At 41.1% G+C, this 17,579-nt stretch overlaps 1 protein-coding gene across 2 annotated transcripts in view; it reads left to right on the forward strand.

Moving 5' to 3' along the window:
- The first annotated feature begins 986 nt into the window (after positions 1–986).
- VSIG1 (V-set and immunoglobulin domain containing 1) overlaps positions 987–17,579 on the forward strand; it is a 46,220-nt gene continuing 29,627 nt past the window's right edge. For both annotated transcript variants that reach the window (XM_040405073.1, XM_040405072.1), the window contains exons 1-2: positions 987–1,140; positions 12,743–12,906. In XM_040405073.1, the coding sequence (XP_040261007.1) occupies positions 1,092–1,140; positions 12,743–12,906 (213 nt within the window). In that variant the 5' untranslated portion in view covers positions 987–1,091. The remainder of the gene's footprint in view (positions 1,141–12,742; positions 12,907–17,579) is intronic.

Consider the following 17,579-nt stretch of genomic DNA (forward strand, 5'->3'; position numbering starts at 1 on the left):
CATCCGTATGTCTTCTGTATCCGTTCCGTTTTTGCGGAACCATCTATTGAAAATGTTATGCCCAGTCCAATTTTGTAATGTAATTACTGTATAAGGGTCCATTCACACGTCCGCAATTTCGTTCTGCATTTTGCGGAACGGAATTGCGGACCCATTCATTTCTATGGGGCAGCATGATGTGCTGCCCGGATACGGAAATGCGTACCCGCACTTCCGGGTCCGCAGTTCCTTTCCCGAAAAAAATAGAACATGTCCTATTCTTGTCCACAATTGCGGAAAAGAATAGGCATATTCTATTAGTGCCGTGGATCCGCAAAACACACATGGATGTGTGAATGGACCCTAATGTATATGGCATACGGAAAAACGGAACGGAAACAAAAAACGGAACAACGGATCCATAAAAAACAGACCGCAAAACACTGAAAAAGCCATACGGTCGCGTGCATGAGCCCTAAGACAAAGGGTAGAATAGCACTTAGTAAACCCAGATTGGTACTAGTGAAAACTACAGATCATCCTGCAAAAAGAAAGCACATGTGAAGCTCAGTTTACCGAAAAAATTAAACATTTATGAAATTTAATACACAGATTAAGAAGTTAAAATGGCGTAAAGATAAAACCCAGAAAACAAATGGCAGAATTGGCATGTTTTTGTTATATGTATCCCAAAATGGTGCTGTTAAAAATTACAACTTGTCCCCCAAAAAGCTAAGCCCCCATACAAGCCTGTGATGAAAAAAAATAATAATAATTGGCCCTCAACCCAAAAATACTGCCACCTTCATAGGGGTAAAGGGTTTAAAACGAAACCACCCACGGTTCAATCAGTGTGTAATGCCCTCCAAGAACTCACAGGGGTTAACACAGAATACAAATACTACAGGTGCACACACCCTGATATAAAATTGAGCTGAAAATACAAAACCCAACAGAGTGTTATTGGGAGACGTCTGAGGAGTGTTTTTGATAAAGACTGTGAAAAGCCCTTGTTGACTTGCGATAAGAGGAAACACTGGGTAGAAGTCACAAGGAACTCAAGCTAGACGGAGGCAGCACCTGGTTCTTCACGCTTCAGATATCCTAGCAGGATGATACCACCTTTTCTTAGGACTTTCGTACTTTTGGGGAGTTTTATAGGTAAGGAGAAAAGAGAAAAATCCTATTCAATATACAGTATTGAAAAAATGATATACATGCAGACACTGGCATAAAGATGTAATACATTTTAGAAGATGTTTAGCTTTTATAATGAACATATAGGGCCAGATTTATCATTACTCTGACAGCTCACTCCACTTTCACATGTGGCTAAAGTCAGTTTTAGCCAAGTCAGATTTATGATCGGCCCTTTAAGACTGTAATAAATGTGGTTTGACGGTAGCAGTTTATCCGTCAGTAAGCAGCTTTACAAAAGTCGCACATCTTTACGAAAAAGTCGCACGTTTTACGAAAAAGTCGTATGTTCTATTAAAAAGTCTCATAAGATAAGCATGGTCCTCACTGGAGTGAAATTGCGCATTTTTGCGACTTTTTCACTCCATTATTCTGACTTGAGCTAATGATAAATCTGGCCCAGAGTCTTAATCCTGTAAACTGTGACCATTGCTGTTTGATATATGACATTAATAAGTATACTTTTTAATTTAAAAAAATGTGTTTCCATCCTTTTGTTATCGAATCAGATAAAAAAATATATATATTTAATAATATTTTTTACGGTAACTGTGACAAGGTTGTGTTGTAGAGATTTCCGTAGCCTCGTTGAAAGCTATTCCATGCTAATGGTGAAACCTTCTTTCCTCAAGTCATAGTGGATGGCCCAATGCTATCTTTCTTGGCCTGGGTATAAAAGGACCATTAGATAGATCTCTATACTGACCTAATAATAAGGTCACCTTTATGGCCCATTTTCACAGGTTGATACACTGAGAAATCTTTAGAAACGGATGTTTATAGGAACGCTTATTCCGGACCATTGCCTGCTTGTTAGCTACATTTACTGTACATGCAGCAGTCACTGGTGCTGTCCGGGGATGAATGATCACCCCCCTTCCCCCATACATTTTAATTCTTTTTCAGCAGCATATCCCTTTACAGAGTGATTTGCTGTCACGTAACAGCGATTTATTTTTTTCTTCCGCACAAATAATGAGATTAGGTAAAAAAAAAAACAAGCATTTGCTCATTTGTCGGGTGATCGGTGGCACATTTACAGTAAATGGGCCAATTATTGTGAACAGGTTTCGTACGAACGTTTACTCCCAATTATTGGTCTGGTCATCTCTTAGGGCTCATGCACACGAACGTATATTCTTTCCGTGTCCGTTCCGTTTTTTTTGTGGACCGTATATGGAACCATTCAATTAAATGGGTCCGCAAAAAAAACGGAAGTTACTCTGTGTGCATTCCATATTTCCGTTCCTCAAAAAAATAGAGCATGTCCTATTACACCGTGCAACAATGATTTTGCTACTGAGATAAAAACATGTGATTTATACTAAAATGAGCGCGCTGATTTTAAATATGAACTCGGAATTTGCCTGACACGTTTAGATTTTAACCCCTTAAGGACCCTGGGATTTTCCATTTTTGGCTTATTTTTTGCGGGACAAGTTGTACTTTATAATGGCACCATTTACGGTCTCATACCATGTAGGAGGAAGCAGAAAAAAAACTCCAAATGGAGTAGAATTGGGAAAAAACGCAATTCTGATAAAGGTTTTTACATTATGCGGTAAAATTGACCTGTTATCTTCATTCTCCAGGTCAGTACAATTACAACAATACCACACTTGTATAATTTTTTTTGCGTTTTAATACTAAATTAAAACCTTTGAGGAAATTTTTTTTTTAGAACCATATTCTGACCCCTATAACCTTTTTGTAGTTATGTGTACGGGTCTATGTGAGGGCTAATTTTTTTGCAGGACGATCTGTTCAGCGATACCAAATTGAAGTGTGTGCGACTTTTTGATCACTTTTTATAAAAAAAATTATCGGGTAGTTGAAGTGGCAAAAAAGGCAAATTGGCTGTTTTAATTTTTTTCCCGTTACGCCATTTGCCGTATGCCATTAATATTGTTATATTTTAATAGTATGGGCATTTTCTATTGTTTAAGTATTTTTATTTCTATTTTAAGGAAAGGGGGGTGATTTGAACTTTTTTTTAACCACTTGCCATCTGGGCCATTTGCCCCCTTCCTGACCAGGCCTAATTTTGCAAAACTGACATATCTCACTTTATGTGGTAATAACTTTGGAACGCCTTTATTTATCCAAGTCATTCAGAGATTGTTTTCTCGTGACACATTGTACTTATTTTTTTAGGATGTTAGAAGGCTTAGAAGTTTAGAAGCAATTCTTCAAATTTTTAAGAAAATTGCCAAAACCCACTTTTTAAGGACCAGTTCAGGTCTGAAGTCACTTTGTGGGGCCTACATAGTGGATACCCCCATAAATGACCCCATTGTAGAAACTACACCCCTCAAGGTATTCAAAACCGATTTTACAAACTTTGTTAACCCTTTAAGCGTTCCACAAGAATTAAAGGAAAATGGAGATCAAATTTTTAAATTTCACTTTTTTGGCAGATTTTCCATTTTAATCCAATTTTTTCTTTAACACATCGATGGTTAACAGCCAAACAAAACTCAATATTTATTACCCAGATTCTTCAGTTTACAGAAACACCCCACATGTGGTCATAAACTGCTGTATGGGCACACGGCAGGGCGCAGAAGAAAAGGAACTCCACATGGTTTTTAGATGCCATGTCCCATTTGAAGCCCCCTGATGCACCCTTACAGTAGAAACTCCCAAGAAGTGACCCCATTTTGGAAACTAGGGGATAAGGTGCCAGTTTTATTAGTACTATTTTTGGGTACATATGATTTTTTGATCATTCATTATAACACTTTATGGGGCAAGGTGACCAAAAAATTGGTTGTTTTAGCACAGTTTCTATTTATTTATTTTTACAGCGTTCACCTTAGAGGTTCAGTCAAGTGACATTTTTATAGAGCAGATTGTTACGGACGTGGCGATACCTAATATGTATACTTTTTCTCATTTATTAAAGTTTTACACAATAATAGCATTTTTGAAACAAAAAAATTATGTTTTAATGTGTCCATGTTCTGAGAGCTATAGTTTTTTTATTTTTGAGAGATTTTCTTATGTAGGGGCTCATTTTTTGCGGGATGAGGTGACGGTTTTATTGGTACCATTTTGTGGGACATACGCGGTTTTGATCACTTGGTGTTGCACCTTTTGTGATGCAAGGTGACAAAAATTGCTTGTTTTGACACTTTTTTTTTTTTTTTTTACGGTGTTCACCTGAGGGGTTAGCTCATGTGATATTTTTATAGAGCTGGTTTTTACGGATGCGGCAATACCTAATATGTATACTTTTTTTTATTTGTTTCACTTTAACACAATAATAGCATTTTTGAAACCAAAAAAATGATGTTTTAATGTTTCCATGTTCTAAGAGCTATAGTTTTTTATATTTTTTGAGAGATTTTCTTATGTAGGGGCTCATTTTTTGCGGGATGAGGTGACGGTTTTATTTGTACCATTTTGTGGGACATACGAGTTTTTGATCACTTGGTGTTGCACCTTTTGTGATGTAAGGTGACAAAAATTGCTTGTTTTGACACAGTTTTTTTTTTTTTTTTTTTACGGTGTTCACCCGAGGGGTTAGGTCATGTGATATTTTTATAGAGCTGGTTTTTACGGACGCGGCAATACCAAATATGTCTATTTTATTAAATTTTTTCTATCTTTAACTTTTTTTTTTATTCCTTACTTGGGGACTTTTTTTTTTTACATGTGAAACTTTTTTTTCTTTTATTTTTTCAACCCTTTATTTTTATTTTTTTTATTTTACACTTTTCGTCCCCCATAAGGTCATACAAGACCTCTGGGGGACATTTGCTTCACTTTTTCTTTTATTTTTCACTGTTGATTTCTCCTCTGGGGGACATTTGCTTCACTTTTTCTTTTTTTTTTCACTGTTGATTTCCCCCAGAGAGGCTGTACAGCATAATTCTGCGCTGTACAGCCTCAGAGCAGGGCTGATCGAGGTCTGTGAAAGACCTCACACAGCCCCTGCACTCTCCGGTCCCGGCGGTCACATGACCGCCGGGCCGGAACAGGAAGCGCATATCGCTTCCTGCTCTGCATACACAGCGCTCGGTGAGCGCTGTGTATGCAGCGATCCAGAAGGCAGGGACACCTGGGAACTGTCCCTGCCTTCTCTCTGGGTTGCCCTGCTGTCACTGACAGCGGGCAACCTGATCAGCAGCTGCACGATTAGCGTGCAGCTGCACTTTCTGAACCGACGTTTTAAAACGTCCGTTCAGAAATAGAGATCCACCCATAGGACGTTTATAGTCTATGGGCGGACGGAAAGTGGTTAACTTTTTTTTTTTTAAGTCATTAGATTGCCTATTGTGTTCATTGATGTCTATAGAGACACCATTAAACACTTCATTTGCACTATACAAATACAATGCTGCCACCTAGAGGCCTGTATTGGTATAGTCATCTGATAGGCACCGAAGCCTGCTTGAAGCTTCAGTCTATTAGATCAATGTAACAGGTTCCCCGATCTCAGCCAGGGAACGCTGTTACCGGAGCGTAAGTGCACTACTTCTCCTTCCGGACTGCGCAGATGACCACGGCATCTGAAAGGGAAAATGTATGCCAGGGCTACTCAACCTGCGGCCCTCCAGCTGTTGCAAAACTACAATTCCCAGCATGCCTTAATAGCTGTAGGCTGTCCGAGCATACTGGGAGTTGTAGTTTTATAACATCTGGAGGGCCGCAGGTTGGGTATCCCTGATGTATGCGATCAGCCTTATGGCTGCTCGTGCGAGCGGGCGCCATGTTTGGGGACCGGACTTCCACCGTACATGTACGGCGGAGGTCCTTAAAGGGTTAAGTTATAAATGCATTATAATATTAATGTATTATATTGGAGATATTCTAATGGACATGTCCAGACCTGTTCGGACACACTAAGGCTGATGTCAGTATATAAGGCAAGCTGGACAGATTTTGATAAAGTGATCTGTTATAGTGCTATCCGTTTTGAAACTTAAGATGGATAAACGCAAATGTGTTAATGATCCAGACAATTTCTGCTACATATGTGGCAAATACACTACTTATGATCAGCGCAAGAATCTGACAAAGCGAGTGCGTCTTGCAGCTTGGGATGCATTTGTGCTAGTAGTGCAGAACTTCTTTGGGAACAGACGAGCTGCAAACTACGCTGAATTAGTAGACAACATGCTTACAGCATATGAACAACTTGGCTGCCAAATGTCATTGAACGTGCATTTCTTAGGCTACTTTCACACTCGCATTTGGTGCGGATCCATCTTGTATCTGCACAGATGGATCCGCACCGATAATGCAAACGTTTGTATCCGTTCACAACGGATCCGTTTGCATTATTCATAAAAAAAAAGTATAAGTCAAAACGGATCCGTCTTGACTTACATTGAAAGTCAATGGGGGACGGATCCGTTTTCAATTGCACCATTGTGTCAGTGAAAATGGATCCGTCCCCATTGACTTACATTGTAAGTCAGGACGGATCCGTTTGGCTCTGCATAGTCAGACGGTCACCAAAACGCTGCAAGCTGCGTTTTAGTGTCCGCCTGAAAAGCGCAACAGAGACCAAACGCAGCCAAATTGATGCATTCTGAACAGATCCTTATCCATTCAGAATGCATTGGGGCTGAACTGATCCGTTTTGGGCCGCTTGTGAGAGCCCTAAAACGGATCTCACAAGCGCACCTAGAAACGCCAAGGTGAAAGTAGCCTTACATTCCCATTTAGACTTTTTCCCACCCAATTTGGGACACGTAAGTGACGAACATGGAGAGCGGTTCCATAAAGATATTTCTACAATGGAGAACAGGTATCAAGGCCGCTGGAATCCCAACATGATGGGGGGACTACTGCTGGTTTTTGCACAGGAAAATATGACCGTTCACAAACGCAAAAGCAGATGCCTGAAGCACTTTTAACAGTTCTGGGCCTTGCTCAAGAAAGACTTTTAAACTGAAAAACAAGACTTTTTGAAATGTTGTTATTCCATTACATTTTCATACACTGTTTACTACGCAAACTTTGATGTAGATCAGGTGATAGTTGGAGTAAAACTCGTTCTGTTCAAAATTATTCAATGCTTTCCAAGTGCTTAATTCCTTTAGGCATACTTCTGCATAGCAAAATTTTGTGACGTGTTACAACAATTCTGACTTCGGATTTGAAATCGATTTAGTATAGGACAAATGTTTTTTGCCCTGTAGCAGACGAACATTTTTTTGTTGTTGCGTGGTGTTATTGTCTGCATTACGGACAAGGATAGGACTGTTCTATCAGGGGCCAGCTGCGCCGTTCCGCAAAATACGGAATGCACACGGACGTCATCCGTATTTTTTGCAGACCGCAAAATACATACGGTCGTGTGCATGAGGCCTTAGTGTAAGTGCACCCTTAAGCTTTCTTTTTCCCCCCAAGAAATTAACACAATTCTGCTATATTTTTCTTATGTACGGCATGGCAGCCATTCTCTTAAATATGTAAGTCACCCACCTAGGAACACTTTCTGCTGTTTTTCTCATACACAGGTGCCCAAAACAGCCTAGATTTACTATTAGTTAGAGTAAACTTGGACTAGGCAGTCTTAGGCCTCTTTCACAACGAGCGTGTCCGGATAAGGTCCGGATGCGTTGTGGCAAACCCGTGCGAGTATGTACCCAAGTGCAGTCAGTTTTGACTGCGATTGCGTTCCGTTTTTATCGCGCGGGTGCAATGTGTTTTGCACGCGCGTGATAAAAAACTGAATGTGGTACCCAGACCCGAACTTCTTCACAGAAGTTCAGGTTTGGGTTCGGTGTTGTGTAGATTGTATTATTTCCCCTTATAACATGGTTATAAGGGGAAATAATACATTCTTAATACAGAATGCATAGTACAATAGGGCTGGAGGGGTTAAAAAAATAAAAATTTAACTCACCTTAATCCACTTGTTCGCGCAGCCGGCATCTCTTCTGTCTTCTTCTTTGTGGAATTGGACCTTTGATGACGTCACTGCGCTCATCACATGGTCCATCACATGATCTTTTTACCATGGTGGTGGATCATGTGATGGACAATGTGATGATCGCAGTGACGTCATCAAAGGTCCTTTTCCTGTAAACAGCAAAGAAGAAGACAGAAGAGAAGCCGGGCTGCACGATCAAGTGGATTAAGGTGAGTTAAATAATTTTTTATTTTTTTTAACCCCTCCAGCCCTATTGTACTATGCATTCTGTATTAAGAATGCTATTATTTTCCCTTATAACCATGTTATAAGGGAAAATAATAATGATCGGGTCTCCATCCCGATCGTCTCCTAGCAACTGTGCGTGAAAATCGCACCGCATCCGCACTTGCTTGCGGATGCTTGCGATTTTCACGCAGCCCCATTCACTTCTATTGGGCCTGTGTTGCGTGAAAAACGCACAATATAGAGCTTGCTGCGATTTTCACGCAACGCACAAGTGATGCGTGAAAATCACCGCTCATGTGCACAGCCCAATAGAAATTAATGGGTCCGGATTCAGTGCGGGTGCAATGCGTTCACTTCACGTATTGCACCCGCGCGGAAAACTCTTCCATGTGAAAGGGGCCTTAAGATTTATCACAGTGCCCCACGTTTACTAATGTGAGTGCACCTAGAATTTGCTGTATATTGCACAAAAAAAGTGGTGCAATTTGGCACATCTAGGTTTAGAGAAATTATCTGCACCTAGCCTTTGAAGGGAAATGGGCATGGTATAATATGCAACATTTTGGGCCAACCAATAGTTGGTATAAAGTTACACAAAAGTCTCTGTCCCTGCACCACATTTATCATCCAGTCTGAGCCTCTGTGATAAATCTGATGTCGGTCTAGACCATCTGTCTAAATTTACACCATCCATAGCAGGCATGCTAAACCTGCGGCCCTCCAGCTGTTGCAAAACTACAACTCCCAGCATGCCTGAACAGCCTACAGCTATCATCCTACAGCAGGGCATTTTGGGAGTTGTAGTTTTACAACAACTGGAGGGCCACAGGTTGAGCATGCCTGATCTACAGGATTAGGAAATCTTTGTTAGCTGTCACAGTCATCTAAGGCCTCTTTCACACGAACGTGTGCTGGCCGTGCCCAGTCCGTAATGCACGGGCACCGAACGTGGGGCAGCCGCATGCGGATCGCAGACCCATTCACTTGAATGGGGCCCGCAATCCGTACATTCTGCAAAAAGATAGAAAAAGTCCTATTTTTTTGCGGAACGGAAGCACGGAATGGAACCCCACAAAAGCACTCCGTAGTGCTTCCGTGGGGTTCCGTTCCGCACCATGTATGGGTCTGCATACGTGATGCGGAATGCACAAGGCCTGTGCCCCGTGTATTGTGTACCCGCCGTATGAGGGTCGCAATACGGTCACGGCCAGCACATGTGATTGTGAGCCAAAACCAGGTGCGGGTTAAAAACACAGAACAGGTGCAGATCTTTCCATTACACCTGATCTCTTTGTAGGCTTCACTACAGGTTTTGGCTCACAATAAGGGCTCATGCACATGAACTTATTATGTTTCCGTGTCCGTTCCGGTTTTTCTTGCAGCCCGTATGCGGAACTGTTCACTTCACTGGAGCTGCAAAAAAATGGAAATGACTCTGTGTGCATTCCGTTTGTCCATTCTGCAAAAAAATAGAACATGTCCTATTTAATTCAGGCCTACACTGGTTCAGACCGTGTGAGATACACCGTCTACATACAGGGGTTTGATTCAGGCATTTTAAATACAGCCATTTTGTGCAAAGAAATCTTTAATTCAGGCCTACACTGGTTCAGGCCCTGTGAGATACACCCTCTACATACAGGGGTTTGATTCAGGCATTTGAAATACAGCCATTTGAAATACAGCCATTACACCCATTTTCAAAAAGCCTTCACTTGACCAGTCTTTGTCCAGTTATCGCCCCATATCGCTTCTTCCGTATGCCTCAAAGCTACTTGAACAACATGTCCATTCTGAACTGTCCTCTCACCTCTCCTCCTGCTCCCTCTTTGACCGCCTACAATCTGGCTTATGACCCCACCACTCGACTGAGACTGCCCTTACCAAAGTCACCAATGACCTACTGACAGCCAAAACCAAGAAACAATACTCTGTCCTCCTTCTCCTTGAACTGTCCTCTGCCTTCGACACTGTTGACCACTCCCTTCTGTTGCAAACTCTCTCATCTCTTGGCATCACTGACCTGGCCCTCTCCTGGATCACATCATACCTCACAGACCGGACGTTTAGCGCCTCCCACTCCCGCAGCACCTCCTCGTCTCATACCCTCTCTGTTGGTGTCCCGCAAGGCTCTGTCCTAGGACCCCTGCTCTTCTCTATCTACACTTTTGGCCTGGTACAGCTCATAGAGTCCCATGGCTTTCAGTATCACTCCTACGCTGATGACACACAATCTAACTCTGTGGTCCAGACATCACCACCTTACTATCAAGAATCCCACAATGTCTATCTGCTATATCATCCTTCTTCGCCTTTCGCTTTCTAAAACTTAACATGGATAAAACAGAATTCATCATCTTTCCCCCATCTTGCTCAACCCCCCCCAACAGACCTATCTATCATGATCAATGGCTGCACACTCTCCCCGGTCAACCAAGTCCGCTGCCTTGGAGTGACCTTGGATTCTGCCCTCTCCTTCAGACCGCACAGCCAAGCCCTTTCCACCACCTGCCGCCTCCAACTCTCTCACATCCGTGCTTTCCTTAACTTTGAATCTGCGAAAAATGCTTGTACATGCCCTCATCATCTCCCGCCAGGACTACTGCAACACTCTCCTCTGTGGCCTTCCATCTGGCACTCTCGCACCCCTCCAATCTATCCCTTAACTCTGCTGCCCGACTAATCCACCTCTCACCCTATTACTCCTCTGCCTCTCCCCTCTGCCAATCCCTTCACTGGCTTCCCATTGCCCAGCGAAATCACTTCAAAGTACTAACAAATACATACAAGGCCGTCCATAACCTGTCCCCTCCCTACATCTCTGAGCTACTTTCCCGATACACCCCCACACGCACTCTCCGATCCTCATAAGACCTCCTTCTCTCCTCTCCTCTTATCGCCTCTTCCCACAATCGACTCCAAGATTTCTCCCGTGCATCCCCCATACTCTGGAACTCGCTACCCCAACATATCAGACTCTCACCTACAGTGGAATTCTTCAAAAGAAACCTGAAAACCCACCTCTTCAGACAAGCCTACAACCAGTGACCCTGCTGCCTCTATACCGCCACGACCAACTTCACCCGCACCTACTGTGTCCTTCTCCCATACCATGTAGATTGTAAGCCCTCACGGGCAGGGCCTTCTCTCCTTCTGTACCAGTTTGTAACTCGTCTTGTTTATGATTAGTGCAATTGTCTGTATTATGTATGTGCACCGCTTATAATATGTACAACGCTATGGAATGAATGGCGCTTTAATAATAAATAATAATAATAAAATTATTGCACGCATTACGGGCAAGGATAGAACTGTTCTATTAGGGGCCAGCTACGGAATGCACACAGACGTCATCTGTATTTTTTGCAGATCCGTTTTTTGCGAACCGCTAAATACATAAGGTCATGTGCATGACTGATGGAAACTGATGGAAATAACTGAACAAATAACTGAACTGTGAACTCAGCCTAAGGCCTCTTTCACACGAACGTGTGCGCTCCATGCGGATCCATAATATACGGGCGCCGTTCCTTGGGCATTCTGCATCACGGATGCGGACCCATTCGCTTGAATGGGTCCGCAAATCCGGAGATGCGGAATGGTGCGTAACGGAAGCACGGAACCGAACCCTACGGAAGCACTACGGAGTGCTTCCGTGGGGTTTCGTCCCGTACTTCCGTTCCGCAAAAAGATAGAACATGTCCTATCTTTTTGCGGAACGGGCGGATTGCGGACCCATTAAAGTGAATGGGTCCGCTATCCGCTGCGGCTGCCCCACGGTTGGTGTTCGTGCATTGCGGCCCGCAATTTGCGAGCCTCAGCACGGCCACGGGGCACACACGTTCATGTGCAAGAGGCCTAACTTCTCCAGAAGTGTATGTTTTAAAGTGACCTTGTACTTTGAACAAACTTTTGACATGTTGTAGGGACATATCAAAAGTTTAGATCGGTGGGTGACTGAGCGCTGAGACCCCACTAATCTCTAGAATGGGGGGAGAGTAGCGTGCACATATTGCGCTCTCTTTGCGCAAGACAGGAGAGAGACGGGCCTATAGACTTTCTATTGAGTCACTTCCTGTAAGGTAGCCAGGAGAGAGAGGGAGGTATGCATGCACTGCTCCCCCCTCATTCTAGAGGTCAGTGGGGGTCTCAGCGCTCACACCCCCACCAAAAATGGAGCTATTTTGATGTGGAAATACATGGTGATCCAAGATCACAGTCTTCACCAATATGATCTTCTCTCATCTTGATCAATGACAAGGGATCGTTTTGGCTGAACATACCCTTCAAGCCGAGCATTTACAGGTATATCACAAAATACAAATCTTATCTACCGGCCTTGGCTTTAACTGTGTTATAAACCAAATATATCGATGTGATTAGAATAGAGATTCATAGACAAACACTTGTGTGATGGAGAAAATGAATTAGTGTGTTCTGTGTTTTTAGGAGTCGTCCACTGCGTGCAGGTGACGGTACCGAAGTCTGTAGTGAATGTGACGGTGGGGCAGAGTGCCACCCTTCCCTGTACGTACACTCTTGCTAACCCCAACATTCGCAATCTTGTTATACAATGGGATTTTGTAGAAGCGCACTCACAGAAGACTGTTTCTGTAAGTATACCCAGTAATCAATGTCGTTACCATTATTGGATCTCACACATGTACTAACATTGGCTGGAATAGATTACGCAGAGTCATAGCCTTTCCTCCACTAGGGGCTAAGACTTTGTTTACTGCCCCCGCCCTGTATCTAAATACCCGATAGCGGCTTGCTGGCACCTCCCTGTTCCAAAAGCAGCACACACAGTCGGGGACACAAGTCCGGAATCCATGCCTAAATCCAGAGACAATTCACAGAGTGTGAACATGGCCTAAATCTGGCCCTAGACTTCATGTACATTTTTAGCTAGAGTCAGCATTTTAATTTAGTGGAGCATAGTATGACGGACAGATGTCAGTCATGTCATGTGCTTCTCATCTTAGGGGACACTACAGAATCACATAGGGAACAAATTCCGCCTTTCACATTTTTTGTTTCTTATCTGCATCGTAATAGATATTTGGTACAATTTGGCTGTTGTATATGTGCCTTACAAAATCACTTCTGCCCAATCCTAGCTTGCACGTTATTCACATTGTGTATTCTTTTTAGTGTTCCTATGTAAGATGATGTTATTAAAATCAATCATTAAAATTATTCTGATCATAGTATTAGAGGCAGACACTGACAGCAAAGGGCCCTTGTGCAAGATGTGTGTCTGGATATCTGCATATACCCACATACACCATATGTACATACTGTAACCACTGTACTGCACACATTGTATATACATTACACAGGCATACATATACACAAGGCCCACACATATACATATTATATATGTATATTGCCATTATGCACACAAATTCATATTACATATATACACTATCATATGTAAAATATACACATACATATTATACATGCATATACACATTGCATATATACATCACACGTGCATATACATTTTTGTGTATTATGCACGAATATTACACACATTTGCACATTACATATGCATGTGCACATTACACATATGCATTGAGCACCACACAATGCACATATACACGTACAGTATATGTAACAGCAGGACGGGCAGAGCATACACATGACTGAGGGACTCCTGTAAGTGTCCTGATCTGTTCTTACCCGTGCGGTGTCTGCAGATGTTCTCCCTTTTCCTCCCAGTCCTGACTACTGGCTTTACTCATGCAGCATTACAACAGCAAGAGGAAACTCCTGCTGTTGTAATGGCTACGCTGCTATGTATTGTATTCCAGAGCCCCGCTGCTGCAGCACACACTGCGCAATGCATAGGCACAAAGGCCATTCAGATCAGCTCAGATAAGCACCCTGGCTGGGTCCCCCACCCCTGGCTGGGTCCCCCACCCCTGCTGAACCAACTGCACAGGCTTAATGTCCGGCCCATTTCTTTTAAAGGCGTTAGTGCTATTCAGTGTATCACTAGTATTCCAAAAGAACAACTTTAAATAAGTTGCTTGATAGACAACCAGATTTCTAAATGCAGCTGGAGGACCTTGTGCTTTTCTCACACTGAGGATGAGGTGAACAGATTGTGACGACAGTGGCCCAAAAATAGATTTTTTTTAAAAAAGACCTAGATTTTCATTAAAAATAAAATAAAACTATACATAATTGGTATCTTTGTATCTGTAACAAACTGTATAACATAAGCATAATACAATTTTTGTTTGATAAACATCATATATAACAAAAGTATTCCCCCCCCCCCATCAACAAAATAAGAAAAAAGCCCACACACAGTTCCATGGATGGAAAAACTTAAATGTTATCAATTTATGAATGCAGCGACACAGGAAATTACATTCTATTAAAATAAAAATATATTATTGTGCAAAAATATCCATGTTATCTTCACATTAGTATGAACCTGCAATAAAAAGTTGTTGGGTAACAAAACAATGGCAGATTATTATCAAAAAATTTCACACTGCCCCCTTCCCCAAAAGAAAACAAAAAAAGAAAAAAAATTTGAAGTACTACAAAATGATTCCATTTAAACTTGTCCCACGAAAGAGTTCTTATAGTTCCAATATGGTTATGTTGATGGAAAAATAAGGTTTTTGGTTATTCAAAAGCGGAGCTAAAAAAAAAATTGAAGATAAGCTGGTTCTTTAAAAGGGTTGTCCAGCTTTTTTTTTTTTTTTGCTTTTTTTTCCTTTCGCTAACAGTCTGTTATACCCTTTGACCAAATATCCTAATTTTCTGCTCCCCGCAACTCCATACCATCCCCATACTCCCTTCTTCCAGTCCGTATGCTATAAACGTCTGGATAGATGAGATCACATGTGCTATTGCAGCCAATGACTGGCCTCAGTGGAAGGAATTGGGGAACATGTTGAGGATGGTAATGGAATAGAAGGTGACTGAGGAAAGATTGTTTCTTTACATCTCGTGGATTTTTTTTTTTATTGCATTGTGATCTCCATTATAATTTGGTTCCATCAAGACAGTGTTTTTTTAGCCATCTTTTTAAAATGGGTATCATTTCAAACTTCATAATGTGAACATTTTCATTTTAATGCAATGTTTTTTAATGTTTTTCCTAAAGTACAATGACATGACATAAGCACAGTAGATTACATTACCAGCAGGCCTATGTGCTTGTAATCATTTATCCTTAAGCGGGGTTAAATGACGCCCCACCTTCAGCTAACACTAGATATAAAGTCAACAAATGTCAAATCCAGCCAGCTGGTGAGAACACATCAAACGGTATTGTAGATTTTTTTTTCTTTTACTTTAGTGGGTATGTGTCATAGAGAGTACAATGAAACTCACACATTGGTTTTAATCCATGTTTTACAATTCATTACATTCAATTATAACCCAGGCTATAGGGTTTGCCCAAGTGTTTAACCCCTTAAGGACACGGCCATATTTCACCTTAAGGACCAGGCCATTATTTGCAAATCTGACCAGTGTCAATTTAAGTGGTGATAACTTTAAAACGCTTTGACTTATCCAGGCCATTCTGAGACCGTTTTTTCGTCACATATTGTACTTCATGACACTGGCAAAATGTAGTAAAAAAAAATTCATTTTTATTTATAAAAAAATACCAAATTTGGCAAAAAATTTCAAATTTCCAAGTTTAAATTTCTCTACTTCTATAATACATAGTAATACCTACAAAAATAGTTATTACTTTACATTCCCCATATGTCTACTTAATGTTAGGATCATTTTGTGAATGACATTTTATTTTTGGGGGATGTTACAAGGCTTAGAAGTTTAGTAGCAAATCTTGAAATTTCTCAGAAATTTTCAAAAACCAACTTTTTAAGGACTAGTTCAGGTCTGAAGTCACTTTGTGAGGCTTACATAATAGAAACCACCCAAAAACTACACCTCTCAAGGTATTCAAAACTGGTTTTACAAACTTTGTTAACCCTTTAGGTGTTCCACAAGAATTAATGGAAAATAGAGATACAATTTAAAAATTTCACATTTTTGGCAGATTTTCCATTTTAATAATTTTTTTCCAGTTACAAAGCAAGGGTTAACAGCCAAACAAAACTTAATATTTATGGCTCTGATTCTGTAGTTTACAGAAACACCCCATATGTGGTCGTAAACCTCTGTACGGGCACACGGCAGGGCGCAGAAGGAAAGGAATGCCATACGGTTTTTGGAAGGCAGAATTTGCTGGACTGTTTTTTTGACACCATGTCCCATTTGAAGCCCCCCTGATGCACCCCTAGAGTAGAAACTCCAAAAAAGTGACCCCATTTTAGAAACTACACCCCTCAAGGTATTCAAAACTGGTTTTACAAACTTTGTTAACCCTTTAGGTGTTCCACAAGAATTAATGGACAATAGAGATACAATTTCTAAATTTCACTTTTTTGGCAGATTTTCCATTTTAATAATTTTTTTCCAGTTACAAAGCAAAGGTTAACAGCCAAACAAAACTCAATATTTATGGCTCTGATTCTGTAGTTTACAGAAACACCCCATATGTGGTCGTAAACCGCTGTACGGGCACACGGCAGGGCGCAGAAGGAAAGGAATGCCATATGGTTTTTGGAAGGCAGATTTTGCTGGACTGGTTTTTTGACACCATGTCCCATTTGAAGCCCCCCTGATGCACCCCTAGAGTAGAAACTCCAAAAAAGTGACCCCATTTTAGAAACTACAGGATAGGGTGTTAGTTTTGTTGGTACTAGTTTAGGGTACATATGATTTTTGGTTGCTTTATATTACACTTTTTATGAGGCAAGGTAACAAGAAATAGCTATTTTGGCACAGTTTTTTTTTTTGTTATTTACAACATTCATCTGACAGGTTAGATCATGTGGTATTTTTATAGAGTAGGTTGCCACGGATGCGGTGATACCTAATATGTATACTATTTTTTTTATTTATGTAAGTTTTACACAATGATTTCCTTTTTTAAACAAAAAAATCATGCTTTAGTGTCTCCATAGTCTGAGAGCCATAGTTTTTTCAGTTTTTGGGCGATTATCTTAGGTAGGGTCTAATTTTTTGTGAGATGAGATGACGGTTTGATTGGTCCTATTTTGGGGTGCATATGACTTTTTGATCGCTCGCTATTACTCTTTTTGTAATGTAAGGTGACAAAAAATAGCTTTTTTTACACCGTTTATATATATAATTTTTAACAGTATTCACCTGAGGGGTTAGGTCATGTGATATTTTTATAGAGCAGGTTATTACGGACGCGGAGATACCTAATATGTATACT

The sequence above is a fragment of the Bufo bufo genome, chromosome 8 (assembly GCF_905171765.1).
Source record: "Bufo bufo chromosome 8, aBufBuf1.1, whole genome shotgun sequence".
NCBI lineage: Eukaryota > Metazoa > Chordata > Amphibia > Anura > Bufonidae > Bufo > Bufo bufo.